Raw genomic sequence first — 27,430 nt, forward strand, 5'->3', positions numbered from 1 at the left:
AGGAGCTGGAGGTATTTAAAGGTGCTTTGTGGCTGATGACAGTAGTGATGTGCAGTTCAAGAACGAGTAATGATTCGTTTTTCTGAGTGACATTTTGGCGTTCGTTTGACCTGCTGGCCGCAATGACTACAGCAGGATTAATAGGCACTCCTCCAGGTCATCGGCTCTAGAGATGCTCTTCGACCAACAACTAAAATAAATCCTGTTGCTGGCAGAAATAACAGCTTAGAGAAGGAAAACACATGTTTGGAACTGGTAATTGATCACATGGTGCAAGAATGAACACAATTAATTGGTTATTCAATTCTGGTCAACAAACTAACTCGAGAACGGATAGTTTGGGCTGCTGCAGTTCGAACGATATTGTGCTTATCACCCTCACGGCAGTCAAGAAATGCATTTCGCCAAGAGGCATTCATTGTAAATAAGAATTTGTTCTTAACAGACTTGCCTAGTTAAATAAAAATCTAGTCCGTTGCAGCCACAACTAGACCTCGTTTCAAATGTATCAAGAAAATCGTATTCTATGTATAGCAAATTAACATTGTTTAACTTTTACAAGTCTGTCACAAATGACAGCTCCAATAAGCCCCTTAAGGTGAACAATGAACAAGAGGCATGTAGAATTATGACTCTTTCGAGTTGTCATTTCATCGTTCACCAGTGGGGGGTCCCGCGAGCATTACTGACCGAAATGAACGAAATTAGTCGAAAGATGTTATTTTTACTGAACGAGTCGAAAAGATCAGAAATTCCCATGACTAGATGACAGCCCATCTGATAACAGAGCCTGTTCCAGGTCGTTGTTCAAAATGAATTCCAGCTGCATGCAGTCATCTCCCCAGGAATCTGGGTTATTAATCTGACCTTCCTTAAACATGCTGTGAGGCGTGACCGCCTTATGGGAACAGCTCAGCCGAGGAGGGGGGGGTCCTCTACTTTCTAAGTAAATATTTTTTGACTTAAGCAAGACTTCAGAGGAACTGGGGGGGAACCTCACGCTACTCCCAGTTAATGTGTGTGGGCTTCTTCATTCTCCTCAGTAGAAACTAATGTCACACCCAGACAACCCCTCAAGGTCTATCAATACACTGTTAATCAGAGCTTTAATAGCTTTCATTACACTCGAAACAAACCTCCTCCTACACCAGTCTATTTCCATCTTCTCATCTGCTAAGCATGTGGTGTGTCATAACCTGCAACTCTACCTCCCTCTATGGAGTCTCTTGTTGGTTGGTCCTCCCTCAGTACATACAGCAGCAGTATCCTGTGTTAGTGCTGGAATGGAACAAATGTCTGCGGCACAACCCGAAGAGCCCCAGGCCTGAAGAACACTGCTCTATAGCAAATCTCTCCGAAGTGCTCCATATGAGTGCATCTCCTATGTCCCAGGTGTAAGTTGTGCCCAGTCTGTTCTGTGTTGAGCATTGTGGCATAGGATGGAGTGAGTGAGGACCAGGGGTGTGTTCTAAATTAGCTGATGCCATGCAACTGCAAATTAACTGTGGCAAACACTTCACTGTGCCTGCCTGCCTGCCGACCGACCAGGCTGGGCCTTGATAGACAGATCAAGGTTACGCGATAAACCAACAGTGGCCGATTGTTACCAGGGGATGGCGCAGTATTTACTGTGCCCACAAGGAGGAGGGGTAACTTCCTTCCTGGTTCTGAGGTCTTTACACAAGGCCCGGCATGATGAGAAGCTCCGCTGTGTACAGACAGAGCAGTAAATCCCAGGAGGAAATGGGAGATGGGCCGGTCTGCCTGCCGCTTCAGTAACACAGACCATTTAGGCGAGGTACAGCGTCTTAAATTACCCTTCAACTCAGGCCGTTTGCCTGGCTGACACTTGACATGCAGCCGTTGTTCGACATGGTCCTGGCTGAGCAGACAAGAGAACAGCATTCCCTCTGTTACACAGCAACAGCCTCTCTGAAGGCATCACTGTTTAAGCAGAGCTGGAAAGTATGGGTGGTGAAAGAGACCCCTATACACTGTGTACTTGCCAATAATATCCATCGATTAGGTTTTATGGATAAAATAGCTGGATGAATGGGGACATAGTTCTGAGCTGAACCTGGCAGGTCACATGGTTGGCTGAGTGGGTATGTGGGTTATCCCATCACTGGGAGCTCAGACCAGGTCATGAACCATTACAGCACAGGGAAAACAAACACAAAGGATGAGCTGAAGTTGGTTCTTTTTTCTCTCCCTTGATAAATAGCGTTGTTTCTGCCAAAGAAAAGTTCCTGTCTCTCCTAATGGATCCCAGTGAGAATTGCAATCCCAGTCCCAGCACAGGCCTCCTATTGTTCTTCATTGGGACGTTATTCAGTCTTACTCGACAGCTCACGCACTGACAGGCTAGAGCACACAAACTCCCTTTTGACCAAACTGTGGGCAGCCAGAGCACACAATGTTTTTATTTGTATTTATTTTTAACTGCGGTTCTACACATGCAGCCCCATGCTTCCCTATAAATGGAAACTTCCATTTACTGTTGCTTTTCCCCCCACTGCCTTCCAGTATCACAGGAATGACAATAAGAGAGAGGAGAGTCTTGTTCTAGAAGAACCAGTCAGTATTCTCCTGGTTGCGTCAGTAAGAGGGACTGCTGTGTGCTGTGCTGCTGTGGTTGAACATCACATGGGATCGGGCTGACTCCACACAGCACTGTTGTTTTAACAATAACTGCATTTCTGCACTACTGTCACTCTGTCTCCGGACAAACCAAAGAACTTTGTTCCGTTTGAGGAATCAATCGATGTTTAAAGCTGGTTAATGGCTTTACGTAAGCCCTCGCTGTGAAATATTGGGTTGTGGTGCAACACGGTAATGTGTGATTACAATGTATAGATTTTCTCACACACGCAGGTTGCATGTCAGTGAGCTGTCCACACAGGCTGTGTGTGACCTTAGCGTGATCTGTATGGTCCTACTTTGTGTGGAGAAGAGATGTGACACACAAGCACACACTGAATTATGCAACAGGGCACCCGCACCGTCCACTTCTAGCAGCTTGGAGAGGTGACTTTGGTACAAAGAAGAAAGAAAAAAAGTGCTGACGAACATTAGCCAATTATCGGAGACAGCAAAGCTTTACAAAATTGACCGCAACCTCGCACTATCGAGTCAAAGGCCGGTCAGTCCTTAGTAAGTCTGGTCACCTTAGGACACCTGTGTTAGCAACAATAACCAGGTGTAGTGTAACCATAGAACCCTGCCCGGGACACTGATGCCAACCACTTCTCAGGTTACAATGGTGTCTGCAGATGAGACAAGCCATGACAGGCCTGTGTTGTTTTTACCCTGGAAGGAAGACTTCACACCACAGGTATGGCAGCGGTTCTAAATATTACCGATTCATGATGTTGCTAAGTACTTATGTATTTTGTCTTCAGGAACTGATGCCTGATAACTGCAGAAGACTGAAATGGGCCAGAAATGAGCCAAACATTAAGAATAACTGTTCTGTGAAACTGCGCCCATTACTCCAACAAAGACATATTGGGATTTGACAAAACAGATAATTGCCTTCTTTCCTCCCACCTAAATCATTGCAGGCCCATTCCCAGGATTCAAATCACATTCAACATAGCAATGAAAGCACATCACATACTCTGCCAAATGCTATCAATCCAGTCAACTGCCTCTCCTCTCCAAGTGTGAGCCAGACTGCCTGCCTCATATGGAACACATCTTCTGTCAGATTACTGTGTGTGTGTGTGTGTGTGTGTGTGTGTGTGTGTGTGTGTGTGTGTGGGGAGGGGGGGGCAGACACCACACAGGAGCCCACCACTAAACACATGGGCCTGAGGGGAGACTTCTGGGAGCTGACCACATCCTTACACAAAACTGTTCCCACACAGGGTCCTCATACCCACCCCCAACCCACATCAGCTAGACCACACATCTGGGCCCAACCTGAGTCAGAGCACTCGGTCACTCAACGCCATCAGGCCTCTCCTCCACTGGCCTCCATGTACAGCCCAGCACCAGACTACTGCTAGCTAGGACGTTCCAGTTCCACTGTTTAGAATGAACCCAGCAAGTCAACCAACGGAAAAAGAAAAACATGAGTGCAAAGGAGAAACCAACTCGTTTGAAGGGATTTTTCTGACAGTTAAGATTAACAAACATGTGAGTGTGGAGCTGTGTGTAGGGAAGCCTCGGTCACAGCGGTCATCTTTCAGACAGCCATTGTCTGCTTGGCAACAATATTATGTGTGTGGACAGGCCCCGCCGGCGGTGTTCTACTGACCCCGGTCTACATGGGTGTGGGTTGGGTAGGTGGGCCAAAGTGAAAGAGCTGCGGAAGGAGACCCTAAAAGGCCTCCCTCAGCCCCACCACACATCAAGGTGGGGGTCAGGTTCAGTCCTGGAATTAAAACACAAATAAAAAGGAGACCCATATGAGAAGCAGCAGATGTTCCCAGTCTAACTTTTGGCATTTCAGACGAGGCTGCCTCAGGCACGGTATTCCCCGCACACACACACACACCCTCGCAAAGAATACAAATACCAACTGGCCAATTCTACTGAAAAGGACATAAGCCTTTGAGTTATTGCGTCCATACTATCCTTGTCAATCATTTATTACACACATACACACTGTACTTTAAGGGGCTCACCTAACTTTTACAAGACAAACCTGAATTGTCTAAAGGATCCTACAGTGCTTTCTCCTACCCGATCATTCAACCTCGACTCCCCCTCAACCCCGGCCTGTGATCTAACAGGCATTTATCAGCCACAGAGGAGCTGACCAATCCCCAGTCATCTGAGCAGGGAGGGAGGGCTGGTCTGGTCCCCCGGGGACTACAGGGGAAAGAGGGGCTCTCATTCCAGCATTATCTCCAACCTAGCTCCCTGTCCACCCACAAACGCCCCCCCCCCCCCCCCCCCCATTCCCCTCTCTGACCCACCACAACCCCCCTCCCACCGGATGGCTACGCTTATCTTTCCTGCTCAAACCAAACAGAGGGCCGACCCCCTCCAACAGTGTGACAGAACGGTGCCTTTCCTGTGTAAAGAGATTAGGCCTAGGCTTGTAGGGCCGGGGGCCATTCTCAGGTATTTCCTACATACAACAGTAAAGATGCTCACTACCCTGTGCTGGCCAAACATTATTTATACGAATCTCTACATTTATGTTATTACATTTTAGTCATTTAGTAGACACTCTTGTCCAGAGTGACTTACAGTAGGGCATTCAACTCAAGATGGCTGGGTGGGACAACCAGTCATATTAAGTACATTTTTCCTCAAAGTAGCGATCAGCTAAATCAGAGCTGGTAAATGGGAAGAGTGTCAAGCGCGAGTGTTAGTTTACGAAAGGTGTGTGTGGGGGGGAAGGGGCAGGGACTCTGCTGTTTTCAAGGAGAAGCTAGTTTCACCATTGGAGTGCTAGGACAAAGAAGAGCTTGGACTGGGCTGAGCAGGAGCTGCCCTCCCATAGGGGTGGGAGGGCCAAGGTTGGGGTGTAGGGTTTGAGCATAGCCTGAAGGTAGGGAGGGGCAGTTCCTCTTGCTGCTCTGTAGGCAAGCACCATGATCTTGTAGTGGATGCGAGCTTCGACTGGAAGCCAGTGGAGTGTGTTGAGGAGCAGGGTGACATGAGAACCTGGGAAGGTTGAACACCAGACGGGCTGCAGCATTCTGGATATGTTGCAGGGGTTTGATGGCACAAGCGGGGAGCCCAGCCAACAGCGAGTTGCAGTAGTCCAGACAGAAGAGGACAAGTGCCTGGATTAGGGCCTTCACCGTTCCATCTACTGGGATATGATGCCACGCACCATCATTCATTAACTTGAGTAGAGGCATTTGAGGGGGGCTGGCTTGATCTCACAGGGTCAAAGATGAGTCGCCAGTACTGCCGAAAGCAGCATCAAGGAGTTTGAGCAGGACAAACAGTACCATCAGGCATACAAAAGAGATATGTCATACACAAAGCGGGGTTCTGAAATACAGACATGTTGCAGTCCTAATGTAAGTGAAACAACCTGACATGCAATAGAACATTGTTCAAGAGAAAAGCTATTCAGGAAAGAGGATGAGGACAAAGACCGCACACCACCATGAGAACATTGGTTGTCATACAGAGAGAAAATGGTTCTCTGGTACACAAGCACAACAAGGCCAATGTATAGGCTACATAGTACTGTATGCACAAGGGCCATTCAACTCTAGTTTAATGAGCAAACTCCAATTGGACATCAGAAAGCCAGCAGTAGGTCCATTAGACTGGATCTGCCAGGAGGCGCTCTCTCAGCAGGTCGAAAATGAGAAGAGGATATCCTGCCGTCTCTAATCTCTCTCTCCTACTGCATTCTGTTCCTCATCATAAGAGAAAATGTAGGTTTAATGCGTCTTTACCTTTCACAGTTCTAGAGATTTAGATGTGCTTTCAAACTTTAGGCTGGTCCCAAATGTGGCCATCACTCAAACTAATGGGAGGGCTGCCAACTGTCCCCATAAAACAGTAGTCATCTGGACAATGTGGATTAGAGTATTAGATCTAGCCCTGAAGATTAAACATCTATCTAATAGTTACATTATTCTCCAGAAGTATTAAAGGGGAATCCTGTATAAGGGATTTGTATGTGATGTTCACTCAAATACGCAACAATCACCAGACACCATAAAGGAAGTAGGCGAGGCACGAGTCTTACCATCTCAGGTTTCAATTCAGACTACACGTTCAGGCCAGCATCATTCTAGAGCTAAGCCAACTCCCATACCAGTCTAGCCTCTTGAGACTTGTTGTTGTTCATAAACATGCGTGACACTCAGTCACAGCCCTCTCAGCACAAACCCAGAGACATTCCACACACCACCCCGCCCACTGACAGACTGTACTAAATAAAAAAGACACCATTCCGTAATGTGAAGGACGACCACAAACTATTTAACAGACAATTTTTTTTTATTTTTTATATTTGGCAAATGGAAGGAGACATTTCCAGCAACTAAAGCACAAAGGGTGGCTGAGAGAGGTTTGAATTTCCCCTGGCTAAGCAGACTCAAATGTTTTTTTTCCACATGAGGAAAGTCCTGTAACAATAAGCCCAATATCAGACATTGGGCCTGCAAATATCAAATTTCCTCCAGTCAGAATAAGGAGTGGAATATAATACCGGGTTGTGTGATCTCTATTAGTTTGTCAAATAGGCAACATGGGAGCTGAGAGGAGGGTGACAGACAAGTCATCAGCCCACAATGCCCGTCTGATCCTGTGAGGTCACACTGAGTGACAGAGTGTCTGGCTCTGAATGACAGAAGGAACAGCCAAGCAGAGGACTGGGTGTGTTGTGTGGACCAGTAAGGACCGGGGGCAAGGGCTGACTGGAGTGACTGTCAGGCCTCCGAGGTTGAATGGGGTCTGACAAGCCAAGACCAGGGAATAGAACATAACATTTTTGTTGAACAATCAGGAGACCACTAATCTAAGCCATTTTGAATTTGGGGTGTTACCGTTTAATGCAATGTGCACCAGGCACCAGCCAGAGATGTTTGGTTAGTGGTGTTTCTCAAACGCTCATGCGATTGCAAGGTTTGCAAAAAAATGGCCAATGGATTGATGCAAATAATCATAACAGCCTTCTGTCAGGTAGGCTACTTTGTAGTTAGCATTTCATTGAGAAGGTTTTTTGGGAAGCCTTTCCATCTACCAGCAGACCGTTATAATTAGCATTATTGCTAACGGCTACAGAAATTGTAGATCCGACACACAAGGGCACCACACAACGCACAGAGACGGGAATTCCTGTGCCGTTTCAGAAACGTTCCGGAAAAAATAATCACTGATGCATTTTATTCATGTCTTATGATTAACATGAACTTCCCAATAAGTTCAATACATTTAGTTGATTTTCTACTAAGTGCAATGCATTTATTCAAGTTTCATATGTCACGTGCACAAGTACAGTGAAATGCCTTTCTTACAAGCTCTAAACCCAACAATGCAGTACAAAAAAAATAAAATAAATAAGAATAGGAGAAAGAAAGAAGCTACATACAGGATCAGTTCTAATACCCTATTTACAATGTGCAGGGACACGAGTGATGGAGGTAGATATGTAAAGGGATAAGGTGACTAGGCAACAGGATGTATGATAATTTATGCTGCTGCTACTCTGTTTAAGATTGTGTGTGTGTGCGAGATCTACATCAGAATAACAGGATCAGGGAGAGGCAGAGACGCATTCACATGAAAGCACCTGTGGTAACGGCATAGGAAAAATAAAGTCACCGTCCTTACCATATCATGTGACCAATTAGCCAAAGTGCAACATTTGTTAATGGAAATGTGTTCTGCTTTGGATCACTCAACATAATACAGCATCAGGCATAGATTAGACAGACCAGGAAGTGTAATAGCCAGTCTGGCCATGAGATAAGGGCCATAATTCCATTTGAAGCCAGTAAGACAAGTTGTGTTCGTGATCTTTGGGCCACTTCCTAATGAACTGAGAGCCATTACGCTAACAGAGATTTCTCAGCTAAATACAGTCACAGGCAGCCAGCCTTGAGCAGTGACATAGAACTAATTTACAGCTTTATCTCCCAGTAGAGGAGACGGAGGAGAGCGGGATGTACAGATTTATTAAGAGAAGAGAGGAGGAGACACAGGTAGACACACGCTCAGTAGGATGTATGAGGCGAGCCAGCCCAACTCTCAGCATCCCCTTCAAGTCAAATGCGGTGCCCTCCAATAGTTCAACCAATACTAGGCGAGTCATCTTGTGAACTGTACAACACCAGAAGCAGTAATCATATTTTACAATGAATGTCTCAAACTTTAAGCAGGTAATAATTTGGCCCATTGAAGAGTAGCCAAGTGTTGGCCAGTATTTTATTTATTTATTTTACCTTAATTTAACTAGGCATTTTCAATGATGGCCTTGGAACAGTGGGTTAACTACCTTGTTCAGGGGCAGAACGACAGATTTTTACCTTGTCAGGTGGGGGATTCGATCCTGCAACCTTTCGGTTATTAGTACAACACTCTAACCACTAGGCTACCTGCCAACCAGTATGAGCCGCAACAAACAGTCACAGAGGGAATGACAGATCCAAATACACAGTCAGGTGCTAAGTGCTAATCCCAGACAGCCCACTCCCAGGTTCCCACATATAACCACTCTCTGGATTATAAACTCACAAATTACAGCTGTTGGACCTGTGGGTAACTGTGTCTATTCTGTGTAAAGTATAACTACAGTACACAGCGAGCACACACACAAGGATGCTTCAGTGTGTGTGTACATTTCCTGAACAAATTTATTTTTTTAAACGCTACAAGTGTTGGTTCCATGTTTCATGAGCTGAAATACGAGATCCCAGAAATGTTCCATACGCACAAAAAGCTTATTTCTCTCAATTTGTGCACAAATGTTACATCCCTGATTGTGAACATTTCTCCTTTGTCAAGATAATCCATCCACCTGACAGATGTGGCATATCAAGAAGCTGATTAAACAGCATGATCATTACACAGGTCAACATTGTGCTGGGGACAATAAAAGACCACTAAAATGTGCAATTTTGTCACACAACAGAATGGTTTTCTGATCTACGCGCCTATTTATTTTTATGCATCTGTGACCAACAGATGCCTAACTGTATTCCCAGTCATATGAAATTCATAGATTAGGGCCTAATTTGTTTATTTTAATTGACTGATTTCCTTATATGAACTGTAACTCAGTAATATGACTTGCCTAGTTAAAAATAGGTTAATAAAATCTTTGAAATTGTTGCATGCTGCATTTAGATTTTTGTTCAGTGTATTTCAATGCAGGGGAACATCTCCATGGAGATGGTAAACAAGGAAATTAAAGTGTAAAATAGGTGTGACAAATCAAACACACTGGCTTTGATCAATTTAAATCTTAAGACTTGATGAAGCAAGACAGGCACCATTGGTTGAGATTCTGCTCGTGTATTTATGGTGATAGGTTCTTTACCTCAAAACTACATTAAATCACATTTTATTTGTCACATACACATGGTTAGCAGATGTTAATGCAAGTGTAGCGAAATGCTTGTGCTTCTAGTTCCGACCGTGCAGTAATATCTAACAAGTAATCTAACCATTTCACAACAACTACCTTATACACACACACAAGTGTAAAGGAATGAATAAGAATATGTATATATAAATATATAGATGAATGATGGTTGTGCAGCATAGACAAGATGCAGTAGATGGTATAGAGTACAGTATATACGTATGAGATGAGTAATGTAGGATATGTAAACATTATTTGAAGCGGCATTGTTTAAAGTGACTAGTGATACATTTATTACATCCAATTTTTAATTATTAAAGTGGCTAGGGATTCGAGTCAGTATGTTGGCAGCAGCCACTCAATGTTAGTGATGGCTGTTTAACAGTCCGATGGCCTTGAGAGAAGCTGTTTTTCCAGTCTCTCGGTCCCTGCTTTGATGCACCTGTAATGACTTCACCTTCTGGATGATAGCGGGGTGAACAGGCAGTGGCTCGGGTGGTTGTTGTCCTTGATGATCTTTTTGGCCTTCCTGTGACATCGGGTGGTGTAGGTGTCCTGGAGGGCAGGTAGTTTGCTCCCGGTGATGCGTTGTGCAGACCTCACTACCCTCTGGAGAGCCTTACGGTTGTGGGTGGAGCAGTTGCCGTACCAGGCGGTGATACAGCCCGACAGGATGCTCTCGATTGTGCATCTGTAAAAGCTTGAGTGTTTTCGGTGACATGCCAAATATCTTCAGCCTTCTGAGGTTGAAGAGGCACTGCTGCACCTTCTTCACCACACCGTCTGTGTGGGTTGACCATTTCAGTTTGTCCGTGATGTGTACGCCTAGGAACTCAAACTTTCCACCTTCTCCACTAATGTCCCGTCGATGTGGACAGAGGAGTGCTCCCTCTGCTGTTTCCTGAAGTCCCCGATCATCTCCTTTGTTTTCTTGACGTTGAGTGGGAGGTTATTTTCCTGACACCACACTCCGAGGGCCCTCACCTCCTCCTTGTAGGCAGTCTCGTCGTTGTTGGTAATCAAGCCTACCACTAGAGTCATCTGCAGACTTGAAGGAGAGGGCTGAGAACGCACCATTGTGGGGCCACAGTGTTGAGGATCAGCGGGGTGGAGATGTTGTTTCCTATCCTCACCACCTGGTGGGCGGCCTGTCAGGAAGTCCAGGACCCAGTTGCACAGGGCGGGGTTGAGACCCAGGGTCTTGAGCTTAATGTTGAGTAGAGAGGGTACTACGGTGTTAAATGCTGAGCTGTAATTGATTAACAGAATTCTTACATAGGTATTCCTCTTGTCCAGATGGGTTAGGGCAGTATGCAGTGTGGTTGCGATTGCGTCATCTGTGGACCTATTGGGGCGGTAAGCAAATTGGAGTAGGTCTAGGGTGTCAGGTAGGGTGAAGGTGATATGATCCTTGACTAGTCTCTCAAAGCACTTCATGATGACAGACGTGAGTGCTACGGGTCGATAGTCGTTTAGCTCAGTTACCTTAGCTTCCTTGGGAACAGGAACCATGGTGGCCCTCTTGAAGCATGTGGGAACAGCAGCCTGGGATAGGGATTGATTGAATATGTCCATAAACACACCAGCCAGCTGGTCTGCGCGTACTCAGAGGACACGGCTAGGGATGCCGTCTGGGCCGGCAGCCTTGTCAGGGTTAACACGTTTAAATGTTTTACTCATGTTGGCCGCGGTGAAGGAGATGCCGCAGACGTCCATGTCTGCGACGGGGCTGGTTTTCTTTTTGTAATCCGTGATTGACTGTAGACCCTGCCACATACTTCTCGTGTCTGAGCCGTTGAATTGCGACTTTACTTTGTCTCTATACTGACGCTTAGCTTGTTTGATTGCCTTGTGGAGGGAATAGCTACACTGTTTGTATTCGGTCATTTTCCCAGTCGTCTTGCCATGATTAAAAACAGTGGTTCGCACTTTCAGTTTTGCGCGAATGCTGTAATCAATCCACGGTTTCTGATTGGGGAAGGTTTCAATAGTCACTGTGGTTACAACATCACCGATGCACTTGGTAATAAACTCGCTCACCGAATCAGCGCATACATCTATGTTGTTGTCCGAGGCTGTCCGGAACATATCCCAGTCCACGTGATCTTGAAGCGTGGAATCCGATTGGTCGGACCAGCGTTGAACAGACCTGAGCACGGGCATTTCCTATTTTAGTTTCCGTCTATAGGCTGGGAGCAACAAAATGGAGTCGGAGTCAGATTTTCCGAAAGGAGGGCGAGGGAGAGTAGCAATGATCCAGAATACTGCCAGCCCGGGTTGCGCATTCAATACCTTGATAAAACAAGGCTCCCTAAATTTCAAATTAGCTTTGTTAAAATCCCCAGCTACAATAAATGCAGCCTCAACATATGTGGTTTACAGTTTATATAGAGTCCAATTAAGTTCTTTCAGGGCCATCGAGGTGTTTGCTTGAGGAGGGATATACATGGCTGTGATTATAATCGAAGAGAATTCTCTTGGTAGATAATGCGGTCGGCATTTGATTGTAAGGAATTCTAGGTCAGGTGAACAAAAGGACTAGGGTTCCTGTATGTTGTTATGATCACACCACAACTTGCTAATCATGACACGGAACCCAAACCGGCTATGCATGTGCGCCATCGTGCATAAATGTATTTTGTCCCCCCACACCAAACGCGATCACGACACGCAGGTTAAAATATCAAAACAAACTCTGAACCAATTACATTCATTTGGGGACAGGTCGAAAAGCATTAAACATGTATGGCAATTTAGCTAGCTAGCTTGCACCTGATAGCTAATTTGTCCTATTTAGCTAGCTTGCTGTTGCTAGCTAATTTGTCCTGGGATATAAACATTGAGTTGTTATTTTACCTGAAATGCACAAGGTCCTCTACTCCGACAATTAATCCACATATAAAACGGTCAACCGAATCGTTTCTAGTCATCTCTCCTCCTTCCAGGTTTTTACATCTTTGAACTTATATGGTGATTGGCATCTAAACTTTCATAGTATTACCACAACGACCGGCAACAAAGTTCATCTTTCAATCACCCACGTGGGTATAACCAATGAGGAGATGGCACGTGGGTACCTGCTTCTATAAACCAATTATGAGATGGGAGAGGCAGGACTTGCAGCGCGATCTGCGTCAGAAATAGGAATGACTTCTATTTTAGCCCTTGGCAACGCAGACGCTTGTTGATGCTTGCAGGCAGTGTGGGTGCAATAATTGAATAACATAGATTCCTACATTTATTTTGCTCACGAGCGGTGTAGTCTGGGTATAAGGCATACACCCCCCCCCCCTTCTTACCAGAGAAATGTTTGTTTCTGTCGGCGCGATGCATGAAGAATCCGGGTGGCTGTACCGACTCTGATAACGTATCCCGAGTGAGCCATGTTTCCGTGAAACAGAGAATGTCACCATCTCTGATGTCTCTCTGGAAGGCAACCCTTGCTCGAATTTCATCTACCTTGTTGTCAATAGACTGGACATTGGCGATTAGTATACTCGGGAGCGATGTGCCCGTCTCCGGAGCCTGACCAGAAGACCACTCCGTCTGCCCCTTCTGTGGAGCTGCTGTTTTGGGACGCCTAATTGGATCTGATCCATTGTCCTCGGTGGTGGTCCAAACAGAGGATTCACTTCGGGAAAGTCGTATTCCTGGTCGTAATGTTGCTCTTCTATCCAATAGTTCTTCCTGGCTGTATGTAATAACACTTGAGATTTCCTGGGCTAACAATGTAAGAAATAATAAATTCAAAAAATCTAAATACTGCATAGTTTCCTAAGAACGCAAAGCGAGGCGGCCATCTCTGTCAGGGCAATCTATTAATGTTCAGTGCACTCAGAAGGTATTCAGACCTCTTGAATTTTTCCAAATGTCATTACGTTATAGCCTTATTCGAAAATTGATTAAATAAAAAAAAATCCTCAATCTACACACACCTCCCCATAATGACAAATCAGAAACAGGTTTTGAGAAATGTTTTAACATTTCTGCAGCATTGAAGATCCAAGAATACAGTGGACTCCATCACTCTTAAATGGAAGAAATGTGGAACCACCAAGACTCTTCTTAGAGCTGGCCGCCATGCCAAACTGAGCAATCGGGGGAGAAGGGCCTTGGTCAGGAAGGTGAGCAACAACCCAATGGTCACTCTGACAGAGCTCCTATGTGGAGATGGGAGAACCTTCCAGAAAGACAACCATCTCTACAGCCCTCCACCAATCAGGCCTTGCAGGTAGAGTGGCCAGACAAAAGCCACTCCTCAGTAAAAAAGGCACATGACAGTCCGCTTGGAGTTTTCCCAAAAGGCACCTAAACAAGATTCTCTGGTCTGATGAAACTAAGATTGAACTCTTGGCCTGAATGCCAACCGTCACGTCACGTCAGGCACCGCTCATAACCTGGCCAATACCATCCATACGGTGGCAGCATCATGCTGTGGGGATGTTTTTCAGCGGCAGGGACTGGGAGACAAGTCAGGATTGAGGGAAAGATGAACGGAGCAAAATACAGAGAGAGATCCTTGATGAAAACCACTTCTAGAGCGCTCAGGACCTCAGACTGGGGCGAAGGTTCAACTTCCAACAGGGCAACGACCCTAAGCACACAACCAAGGAGTACAAATGTAAAACTTCAGTTTTTTTTGTGTGTGTGTGTGTGTGTGTATGTATGTATGTATATGCAAAAAAAATCTAAAAACCTGTTTTTGCTTTGTCATTATGAGGTAGTGTGTGTGTGGAAAAGTAAAGGTGTCTGAATAGATTCTGATTGCACTGTATATCCAATACACTCTTCAAAACAACACATTTCATGGGGCTTTCTATGAAACCACAATCCTTCACACAACCTCCAATATATGAGTTAATATAACAGTTTGTGGTGAATTGGCACAGAGGTTAATGTTTATGCGGGGGAAAAATTGTGTTTTCTCAATGACATTCAAATCAGCATTGAAAAAAGGCACAAGTTTACATTTGTTCAAGTCTGACCATAAATCAGAGACTACTATGATGACACACCAAATGTGTTTGATGGATCGCGGGAAAAGAGCAAGAACAGGCTTTTGTAGAACATGCTTTTGTAGGCTACAGCCCAAGCCATGTCTTCCAATGGTGAGACTGCCTTCAGCATCAAAAGATTATCCAACTTGATTAAACGCTTGGAGGTAAGGATAACAGCGGTGGTGTAGTCTATGGCGATACGGATATCACTTACTATTGATATCTACATTGCTACATTGATGTGAATCACACTGCTGCTCTGTCATTTTTCTATTTGCGCCTTACGGATTGTGGATGGCTGTTCACAAATCTAAATGTGTATTTGAACCCAATAATTGTTAAATTCAAAAAGTCTAAGCTGCCTATCAATCATTGTTTTTGAAACCAGTGAACAGCCAGTAAAAAAATGCACTCTTGCAACAGCTGCATAACGCAGATCCCAGCCTATGGAATAAAAGTGAGGCATTTACTGCTCAATCTAATTAATGCTAAAGGACACATGCTCAAACTCGCACACTTTTGATTGCTACTTTAAGTCTCTCTAGTTCCTACATCCATTTTTAGACTTTGTAATGGAATATCTACATAGGCGTACAGAGGCCCATTATCACAAACCATGACTCCTGTGTTCCAATGGCACGTTGTGTTAGCTTATCCAAGGTTATCATTTTAAAAATCTAATTGATCATTAGAATTAAGAAGTCTACATAACCAACCCATTAAGTAAAATGTAACATCCATATATGGCCAGCTATGTAAAGTTTAACATGGATTTATCCTGCAATTGGTAGCATACATTTCTGTCTTCTTCTAATGCCTCAAACGCTACGGGATCGGTGAATTTCTCTTGAATTTCAAAGATGAGAATATGCATACCCTTGCTTCAGGTCCTGAGCTACAGGCAGTTAGATTTGGGTATGTCATTTTAGGCAAAAATTTGAGAACAAAATGGTGTCCAATCCTTAAGAGGCTGTTATGGGGGAAGTAATCTAAAAGTAACGGAATGTAATCAGATTATGTTACTGAGTTTGGGTAATCCAAAAGTTACATTACCGATTACAATTTGACAGGTAACTAGTAATGGATTACATTTAGAAAGTAACCTACCCAACCCTGGCAACAAGTCACATGCTAGAGAGGGCTGCAGGACAAGAACCTCTCATGTTATACATGACCTGGAGAAATAACACCCCCCCCCCCCCTTCTCAAGGCCACCTGACATCAGTCTTTTGCTAATGGATGTTGAAAGCAGATAAATGAACAAGGTATTTCACTTTGTCCTTGTTTAAGGAAGAACACAACAGCATGGTTAAAAACAAACTGGGAATAAACATTATCCATCAAAGGGTCAGATGTTCCTTTTGAATATACATTATGTTGCTCTGATCACTAACTCAGTCCTCTTTCCATTCAAAATATAACAAAAACTAGCTGTGCTTTAATTTGGTTGGTAGCAGTAGCACACAAAAGAGACGGGCGCTTAATTTCTGGCCAATCCAACCCATAGTCAACATACGCAGCATTCCCCCAGGATCACATTGCACACAGAGGGCGTATATGATAGGTTCTAAAAGGTGAACCGTTCCACTGACACCAACAATCAAATCCCTGGATTCCACATGGATGGAATGGAAACCCGGATTACGACAAAACTGTTTTCTGACAAACAGACCCAACCTTCTGACAGGATGCAGTGCTCCACAGGGCTTTGATTTGGGCCAGTCAAAAGTTTCCATCCACCCTCTCTCAAGCCATGCAGCTAATGAGGATCAATACGAAGTTGGTGAGGAAAATGCTGTTTGGTTGGTTTTAAAATGTAAGCCTTTAAAGACTGCTGGTACTGTATTTTGGCCCTACTCCAAAGGATAGAGACTTGGTCAGCAGTTACAACTAGTTGAATATCTTATAGCATTGATCAAGACTTAAGGGGAGAGGGAAAAAAGGAAGTGAATTCCACAGGACATAGAGGAAAGAGATACACTGACCCACCTGCTTTAAAATAACCAGCCATGGGGTCATGCTATAAAACCATGTCATTAACATCTTTGCAAGAAATGTATACTTTTTTGGCTTAAGGAGCGGTTGTCACACATGGGCTAAAAATGACATAGAAGCCTTGATTAGAGGTCGACCGATTATGATTTTTTAACACTGATACCGATTATTGGAGGACCAAAAAAGCTGATAGCGATTAATTGGACGATTTAAAAATATATATATTTGTAATAATGACAATTACAACAATACTGAATGAACACTTATTTTAACTTCATATTATACATCAATAAAATCTATTTAGCACTCAAATAAAATGAAACAGTTTCAATTTGGTTTAAATAATGTAAAAACAAAGTGTTGGAGAAGAAAGTAAAAGTGCAATATGTGCCATGTAAAAAAACCTAACGTTTAAGTTCCTTGCTCAGAACATGAGAACATATGAAAGCTGGTGGTTCCTTTAATATTCCAAGGTAAAAAGTTTTAGGTTGAGGTTATTATATGAATTATAGGACAATTTCTCTCTATACAATTTGTGTTTCATATACCTTTGACTATTGGATGTTCTTATAGGCACTTTAGTATTGCCAGTGTAACAGTATAGCTTCTGTCCCTCTCCTCGCCCCTACCTGGGCTCGAACCAGGAACACATCGACAACAGCCACCCTCGAAGCAGCGTTACCCATCGCACCACAAAAACCCCTCTGCAAGGGGAACAACCACTCCAAGTCTCAGAGCAAGTGACGTTTGAAACGCTATTAGTGCGCACCCCGCTTACTAGCTAACCATTTCACATCGGTTACACCAGCCTAATCTCGGGAGTTAATAGGCTTGATGTCATAAACAGCTCAATGCTTGAAGCACAGCGACGAGCTGCTGGCAAAACGCACGAAAGTGCTGTTTGAACGAATGCTTACGAGCCTGCTGGTGCCTACCATCGCTCAGTCAGACTGCTCTATCAAATCATAGACTTAATTATAACATATTAACACACAGAAATACGAGCCTTAGGTCATTAATATGGTCGAATCCGGAAACTATCATCTCAAAAACAAAACGTTTATTCTTTCAGTGAAATACGGAACCGTGCCGGGTGGCATCCATAAGTCTAAATATTCCTGTTACATTGCACAACCTTCAATGTTATGTCATAATTACGTAAAATTCTGGCAAATTAGGCAGCCCAAACTGTTGCATATACACTGACTCTGCGTGCAATGAACGCAAGAGAAGTGACACAATTTCACCTGGTTAATTTTGCCTGCTAACCTGGATTTCTTTTAGCAAAATATGCAGGTTGAAAAATATGTACTTCTGTGTATTGATTTTAAGAAAGGCATTGATGTTTATGGTTAGGTACAGTCGTGCAACGATTGTGCTTTTTTCGCAAATGCGCTTTTGTTAAATCATCCCCCGTTTGGCGAAGTTGGCTGTCTTTGGTTAGGAAGAAATAGTCTTCACAGAGTTTGTAACGAGCCAGGTTAGCAGGCAATATTAACTAAATATGCAGGTTTAAAAATATATACTTGTGTATTGATTTTAAGAAAGGTATGGATGTTTATGGTTAGGTACACATTGGAGCAAGACAGACCTTTTTCGCGACTATGCACCGCATCGATTATATGCAACGCAGGACACGCTAGATAAACTAGTAATATCATCAACCATGTGTAGTTAACTAGTGATTATGAATGATCAATTGTTTTTTATAAGATAAGTTTAATGCTAGCTAGCAACTTACCCTGGCTTCTTACTGCATTCGTGTAACAGGCAGTCTCCTCGTGGAGTGCAATGTAATCAGAGCGTTGGACTAGTTAACTGTAAGGTTGCAAGATTGAATCCCCTGAGCTGACAAGGTAAAAATCTGTCATTCTGCCCCTGAACAAGGCAGTTAACCCACCGTTCCTAGGCCATCATTGAAAATAAGAATCTGTTAACTGACTTGCCTAGTTATATAAAATTATAAATAAAGGTGTAAAAAAATAATAAATCGGCCAAATTGGTGTCCAAAAATACCTATATGCGATTGTTATGAAAACTTGAAATCGACCCTAATTAATCGGCGATTCCGATTAATCAGTCAACCTCTAGGCTTGATGCAGAATGTTATTATGTTAATGACATCCAACAATCTCTAACATTTTGTTGGCAAGTTCATGAGCAATGGAGGAAATACAAAATTGACATAGGGTTGTGGGTGTGGAGAGCAATGACTATAGTGGGGAGGGGGGTGTGTGTTGCATGTGAGACATGTTAACCAAACCATTACAAAAGCAAATTATATTTAAGCAATTTAAATAAGAGCAGGGGAATACTGACTCAGGACTACAGGAACACAGCAGCAACAGTTAGGCCTAGCTGACAGTGAGGCTGTCCTTCTGTCCAAAGCTAATTAATCGGATCAGAGGGGACCCCCATCACCCCCAATGCTTTGACTTGTCTTGCAACTCGGAGCAAGGAGGTGGGGTTAGCTGGCTGCTGCCTGCGCGCCTAAAAAACACTTTACCCCATGTAGCAAACTGTACACACACACACTAACAAATATTAGCTAGATCTGAAACCGATCAGACAAAAACAACAACCACGTGCGTGTTGGATGCAATAAATATAAACACGACAGGAGACGCAAGAACACGACTCATTTTAGTAGCTAGTATAGATTAGAAAAGAGATAACTAGCTAACCAACCATCATCATAAATGGTCAGTGTCAGACCATTTAACGATAGCTTAGCTAGCTAGTCAGCCATCGGGCTATATTGAGACACCCAGCAACAGGTTAAATATTTAACATTGTCTTAGCAAACACTTATTTGATATAGTAGAAGTAATGCTTATTGACACCAACTAGCTACCTTACGGCCTAGTGACATAGCTACATGATGAGTGGCAAAGAACATGGCTTTAATGAGTAACGTTATGTTCCTTTAGTTCATTACTGACTGGGCTAGTCATCATCCCAACTCAACACTCTCGATAACGTTAGAATGATATCTAAGATAGCTAACTAAAGAAGCCGGTGTTTAAAATTGCTGCTATCCATAATCATGGTGCTGAAATACAAAATGACCAAACGACATCCTAGCGACATGAGCTTACTACTGTTAGCTAATGTGTGCTTCACTTGTTTACAATGTGAACGTAGCTAATTTTTTTAACCAGCACAATAAATGCAATACAATTGTTTGTCTATCTGTAAATAGCGAGATTTGGAGTCGTGATTTTCCAGGTAACCGTCCACGTTGGATTGCATCTGTGTGTGTTTAGATGCTAGCTAGCTTGGTAGCGAATAGTTAAGTGTGACTGCAAGTTTACAATCTATTGCATCAATTACTGTATTCACCTCGTCCGCCATTGCATGCACTTGCCACAGCTATAAACCGAAGCGTGCTGCTGGTGGTGAGCAAGAAAACAGCCTCGAACTGTCTTTCTAGCTAGCTCTCAAACATCACGTTAGCTGGCGCCAATGATCCTGTTGTCAGGTTGGTTAGCTCAGTAGCTAGTTTGATTTGCGATTACGGTGTGGATAATTTGTTTTTCGAGTTTGAGACAGTTGTGGTCATTTGACCATTTCAATAATACTATACAGGTATTTGTTAACAAATGTGTTTGGTTGACAGTTTTTCATAATTCATTATCAGACTAGAGAATCCGCACGCGTATCCTCTGGTCTTCTTCCCACTTAGGAATGATTGCCTCTCGCCCTACGGGTGCGGCCTGTGCTCAGGGAAGGTCCACGGACTCACCTCGGTGGGTTGGCTGATCTCGAACAGGTCAAGCCGGTTGGCGTTCCAGTGGTTAATGATATCGGCTAGTTTCCGCCGCTCCTCCTCCCTGCTCCCCGACATTCTGAATCCCGAATGACTCTCTACTGAAGAAAAATCCCCTTACAGCGATAAAAAAAAAAAAAAGCCTCTGATCCGATAACTTCACGAAAAAAATGCACCCAGGATCTGGGTTCTATACCGTTCGAGTGTTTCGCTGTCACCGGTAGCTGTACCTCTTGCGGACCGCTCCTGCTGTTTCCGCGTTCTCCTCTCTCGCTTACCGCACCCGGTTCTCTCTCCCAGGGAAGCAAATGGGACTATTTCAGCGCGCGCTCACGCCCTTACAATTTGCCCTGCACGAGCACAACAGTGATGTGTGCCTTTCCCTGCGTTAACTAGTTCGACTCCAGTACAGTGTCCAGTCAATACAATAAATATATAAACATTTCAATTGTCATTTGAGAATGGTCAATGAAACTTTGTAAATTCACAGACAGGTCATTGTATTTTACTGTAATTTAATGACTACTGAATCTTTTCAGGAAAATATGACGTATTTGTGTAAATTGTCATCTAATTCTATGTAATCTAAAATGACAGTTGGCCTATGTGTTTTATCAAGTAAACAAGCATTGAAGGGAACCCTGTCTCCCTCCTGGTCCCCAAACAGATCTGAGTCAGCAGGTTGAACAATATGGTTGAATGTCACACTGGCTACCATGGCAATGCCATCATCCTGTGACCACACCCACTGAGACTCTGAAGTAAGTTTGGTACAATGATCTAGACTAAAAGCGTTGGAAAGGTCAGCATTGAATAAACCTCTTGCTTTAGTGTGTGCTGTAATTGTCAGACAGGATAATGTCATGTTGAATGGGATCATAAAAATTGGGATGAACAGAGCTTTGGCTCATGTCTGTGTGGCCTATCCGGCGTAGCTTTCGCTCCTGTGCTCATGCGAAAGTGGAAGGGCCATGGGGCGTGCACAGTCAGACAGCATCACATTAGACCTGACGAGCCCAGCTGTGCAGTCCTGGGCAGCAGTCAAGTCAATGAGGCAGGCAGGGCTACTGTGGCCACTGACAGAATATGAGTTCATTTACATCATTACATTGCGTCAGTACTGGGCTGCCTGCGTGCTAAGGCTATATGGGCACACATGGCTGGGCACGATACAGCTAAGTAGAGTCTATACCATCCTACAGAGCAAGACAAAGCATTTTTATACCAGGGCCAGGGGATAGAGTAGAAATCAGAGGATAAATGGATGTTTTCTGTCTACTAAGATAGTACTTTACTCTTCATCTAAGAGGACATCTAAATGCACCAATCATTCCATCAGACACAAGTAAATAAAGACAAGGTCAGTCAGTAACATTCAGTTGGACATATATTGTGAATGAAAATTACTATGGTTTAGTCCATCTTAATTTCTGTTTTTACCTTGTAACTGACTACTTTTGCTTTGTGCCATTTTACTGAGCTGATGAATGCTTGTGCTAGCATGGCTCTTTTTGCAGAGGTGTGATTTCACCTCCCACCATTTTATATCTATATCAGGGGACACATTTCACACCATAATGGAATTTCAATTATCACAATTAAATTAGCCTTATCCCTAGCCTGGCCAACAGAGGGAGATATGTGTGTTGGAAAACTGGAGTGTGTTGAGTTCAACAGAACAGTGTGCAACGTTTAATTCAAAGGAAATGGTACTGAACGACCAGTTGGAGAATGGTGGGATTATGTTTACCCAGAGAGTGATTGTGCATGCTGTGTGCTGCAGGATAAATGTGTTTTAAAATGATCACACCCATATTGATCAGGCCACACATCTCCACACCCATGGAATGGGAGAAAGCATACCTCAACGGTTATTAATTACTGCAGTGGGCTAAATCAGGGTCACGCAGAGTGTTTCTTGGTAGTCTTAAACAAATATACTGTGAAACAAAAGTACACACCTCATACACATGGCTATGGGCTTAAAAAAATAAGACATTTCAGATATAGAGTTGAAATGTATTAAATGTTGAGTTTGCATCCCGATATTACACTGGAAATACTGGATTTATTAATTATGAATTAATTAATTAATAATTAATTAATTTAAAAAATATACCATTCGACCCTTGAAGCCATTAGGTCATTTGACTGCAGGAAACAGAACGGTCCATACCGTTTAGGGGAAACGTGTGTAATTCAGTATAAACCATCATGCAACATAGAAAAAGTTGAACCAAACTGAATGCATCCCTGGGGAAATGTTTAGATATTAGATGCAAAGGACATGTTACTGTATACAGTATATTTAATGTTGTCAACATGTATGCAAAATATCATCAAAAGAATAGCTAACCTAAAATTGACAAAGGCAAATAACATTTTCTATGTCACCATGGTACTAAACAGCAATAATGTGTCATCACAACTTAAACAAGTCACATTCTGCTGATTGAGTTGACTTCTCCACCATCCCAAAGGTTGTGCAGATGTCTTGGAAAAGTGTAACAGTGGCTAGATTTTGTTATTGGGTGTGAAAACACACTGTCAAATGAATTGCGTCCCCGAAAAAGGAACCTCTCACAGACGTGATGAATTTCACATTTGAGATCAGCCTACCAAACAAATACACAACACACTTAAGGTTAGAGAGAGGCTCTCTTGACTTTATTCAAGTTCAACTGTACACTGGAGAAGACACATTTACCCTGAGAATCAGAACAGTCTTTATTACAGCCATATTCTAGATGTCAGGAGGAAGGTCTCAATCAAGGTGTGACCTTGGAGTGGCCAATACATTAATCAGCTGCAGCACCAGCAATATAATGGTGTTTTTTACAGTGACAGTGTCCTTTGAGACCTCTCTCTCAACCCTGTGCCATCCTGTTACGTGTCACACCAAAGAGGCTTAGATTGGAACAGCTCCAGCCAAGGTGTCGAGGCAGACAGGGCTGTATAAATATTTGCTCTGGCAGAGTTTGGATTTGATGGTCAAAATGGCAACTGTTGACAGTGAATGCACAGTATACTCAAAATACTGAATGTAACACCTGAGCAAGAATAGGTCAGTCAGGTCAATATAGATGCCTATGAATCGTACTTTTGATAAAGAAACAATTTATAAAGTACATAGCTATTTTAAGAAAAAAGTCAACCAAAACTCCCTCATCAACCTGCTGTAAGCATGGGCATGCAGTTGAAGTTTGTTATTGTTGCCATGGCGCAGGTGTTGTGCGGAGGAGTCGGGTAATTATGTCATGGCCTTCAGGCAGTGAGAAATACAAATCATTCACATTTGTTTACACTAATAAGGACCTAAGAGAGTGGAGAGGAGTTTGGAGAAACATTTGCATTTAAGCAAAGGTACAGTAAAAAATCACATTACTTGTGAAATATTAGCTCTTTAAAACATATAAATATTTAGGGGAAAGGTGTACCTATTCCCACTGTCATCATTTTAAGGATGCTGAAACACTACTGTATTCTGTATACTACTGTGTACTACTGTATACACTCTGTGCTGTATTCTGTGGCCACTGAGGTGGAGACATACTGTATAACCCCAGACCGGAAGTTATCTGCTAATATGGTTTCCTGCTGTGGTTTTAACTTCTACTGTGTCAGACAGAACTTTTTCAGTTCAGTATATACTTCCACACATATTTAGTCATTCTGAATAGGTTTACAGTAGGTTATCAACAACTCAATGGTTAATAGCCTACTTTTGGTTAATACTTTCACTATGTGAAATGCTCAGGAATTTATATTTAAAAAGTTAAACCTAAATTAATTCAAAAAGTTTTAGATATGAGGCTTTAGATATGAGGCTTGTGCTTTGAAAGACTGACCCCATTCAAAGCCAGTTTAAAGTTACAGGAAGTCAGCCTTGCCATAATAGAAGACTTTGAGCCCACAGGAAGGTGCTGCCTCCACAACTGCTACATATAGATTAATTGTCTCCTTGGCACCACACTGGACAATAGGACATCAATCAAGGAGCACAAAAAGGAGTCTGTGGTGGAGCCCTGCCAAGCTGCTAATAAAGATACAGTAGACTAGACAGTGCATATTGATGAGGGCATCATGGGTAGTGTTTCTGGTTCACAGAGCAATGGCCCTCCTGTCGTATTGCTCTTATTGGTCCAGTAGGGGAGGCAACCAATGAGAGGCCATCTTGCTCTGCAGTTCCGTTCCAGTTCCATTGTGTAGACAGATATACAACATTATACAGTACTATTGTTCCAGATTAAATCATTTGAATATGACAGATTACATTTTAATCTAAAATGGTAAAGTACTTAGTAAAATTGATTATTTGGTTATTCATTTTCTAAATCAATGTTGCCTTTCTTCTGTGAGTGTTTTGCAGCTTCTCTTTGACACAACCAGGACATCTCAGTTAAATTACTGCTTGTACAAAACCGAAGCTTTATAACATTTAGATAAAAATCCCCTTGAAGGCCTTAAGGACAGTCATTCATATAGCCAGCTCTTGCATATGTCCTTTAGAATAGCAGACTGAGGCTACGCTCTCATCTTCATTTCCATGGTGACATCATATGAATATAACCCCCCAGCAATTTGTTACGAGAGCTTTACAAATGAGCTTCAACAGAGAATTCATTCATGGAAAATGTGGCTCTCCGCAGTAGTCAGTGTTTTTGTGAGCAGAAACATAAAACTACAGTAATGACTACTGTACTACTGTTTGTTTTGAAGTAGCTAGCTAGCTGATTAAGGCTGAGAACAATGTCTCTGTTCCTGGTCAGTGTACTAAACATCAGTCTGTCATGGGAGAGGAAGAATGGAATTCATTAGATTGGATAAAATAAGATGAAACAACCATGTGAAACCATAACTCACAAGGAGAGGTCATAGGGAGAATGAAGTACACACAGGCACACACACACACGGACACGCACACAAACACACAACACACACACACCCACACACAATTACATCACTCATGATTGCTCCCACATGAAAAAAATATTGTAGTATTTACTGTAGTATACTATATTGTTTTTGCGGATTGTAGTATATTGTAGTATTTACTGTAGTGTTTTTGCAGCATGTACAATACTGTAGTATAGTTTTTGCAAACATTACTGTTGTATTTACTATAGTGTTTTTGCTTTATTATCTTTGACATAGAAGCGGAGACTTTCTCATTCAGGAAACCTACTGGAGAAATACTAAAAGAGCAAATTTGACATAACCTGTAGGTAGGACTGGGGTCTGAACGGATAGCTCAGAGCTTCTGCTCTTTTCTATAACCTGTAGGGAACACAATATATGGTCTATACATGGCATCTAATTTTCACAGTTATGGGTGACACCAGTTGAGATATGGGGGAGGGGAATGGGAAGGGTATATACAAATTAAATACTGTAGTATTTACTATTGTTTAAAAAAAGTGTAGGGATTTTGCTGACTGTAGTGTTTTTGCAGACATCACTATAGTATTTACTATAGTATTCTACAGTATACTACAAAATTCTATAATAAGTACACATGATCGAGGGATACTACAGTGTGTAGTATAGTATTTTTTTATTTTTTTTATTTTTTTATTTCACCTTTATTTAACCAGGTAGGCTAGTTGAGAACAAGTTCTCATTTGCAACTGCGACCTGTCCAAGATAAAGCATAGCAGTGTGAACAGACAACACAGAGTTACACATGGAGTAAACAATTGACAAGTCAGTAACACAGTAGAAAAAAAAAGGGGAGTCTATATACATTGTGTGCAAAAGGCATGAGGAGGTAGGCGAATAATTAAAATTTTGCAGATTAACACTGGAGTGATAAATGATCAGATGGTCATGTGCAGGTAGAGATACTGGTGTGCAAAAGAGCAGAAAAGTAAATAAATAAAAACAGTATGGGGATGAGGTAGGTAAAAATGGGTGGGCTGTTAACCGATAGACTATGTACAGCTGCAGCATTCAGTTAGCTGCTCAGATAGCAGATGTTTGAAGTTGGTGAGGGAGATAAAAGTCTCCAACTTCAGCGATTTTTGCAGTTCGTTCCAGTCACAGGCAGCAGAGAACTGGAACGAAAGGCGGCCAAATGAGGTGTTGGCTTTAGGAATGATCAGTGAGACACACCTGCTGGAGCGCGTGCTACGGGTGGGTGTTGCCATCGTGACCAGTGAACTGAGATAAGGCGGAGCTTTACCTAGCATGGACTTGTAGATGACCTGGAGCCAGTGGGTCTGGCGACGAATATGTAGCGAGGGCCAGCCGACTAGAGCATACAAGTCGCAGTGGTGGGTGGTATAAGGTGCTTTAGTGACAAAACGGATGGCACTGTGATAAACTGCATCCAGTTTGCTGAGTAGAGTGTTGGAAGCAATTTTGTAGATGACATCGCCGAAGTCGAGGATCGGTAGGATAGTCAGTTTTACTAGGATAAGTTTGGCGGCGTGAGTGAAGGAGGCTTTGTTGCGGAATAGAAAGCCGACTCTTGATTTGATTTTCGATTGGAGATGTTTGATATGAGTCTGGAAGGAGAGTTTGCAGTCTAGCCAGACACCTAGGTACTTATAGATGTCCACATATTCAAGGTCGGAACCATCCAGGGTGGTGATGCTGGTCAGGCATGCGGGTGCAGGCAGCGAACGGTTGAAAAGCATGCATTTGGTTTTACTAGCG

General features: G+C 43.0%; 1 protein-coding gene across 46 annotated transcripts in view; it reads right to left on the bottom strand.

Annotated features, from left to right (window-relative positions):
• Positions 1–21,444, bottom strand: part of afdna (afadin, adherens junction formation factor a) — a 132,325-nt gene extending 110,881 nt beyond the window's left edge. For all 46 annotated transcript variants that reach the window (XM_090242933.1, XM_021611946.3, XM_090242916.1 and 43 more), the window contains exon 1: positions 20,750–21,444. In XM_090242933.1, the coding sequence (XP_090099059.1) occupies positions 20,750–20,851 (102 nt within the window). In that variant the 5' untranslated portion in view covers positions 20,852–21,444. The remainder of the gene's footprint in view (positions 1–20,749) is intronic.
• Positions 21,445–27,430: the final 5,986 nt, after the last annotated feature.

The sequence above is a fragment of the Oncorhynchus mykiss genome, chromosome 8 (assembly GCF_057628025.1).
Source record: "Oncorhynchus mykiss isolate SJ-2025 chromosome 8, ASM5762802v1, whole genome shotgun sequence".
Taxonomy (NCBI): domain Eukaryota; kingdom Metazoa; phylum Chordata; class Actinopteri; order Salmoniformes; family Salmonidae; genus Oncorhynchus; species Oncorhynchus mykiss.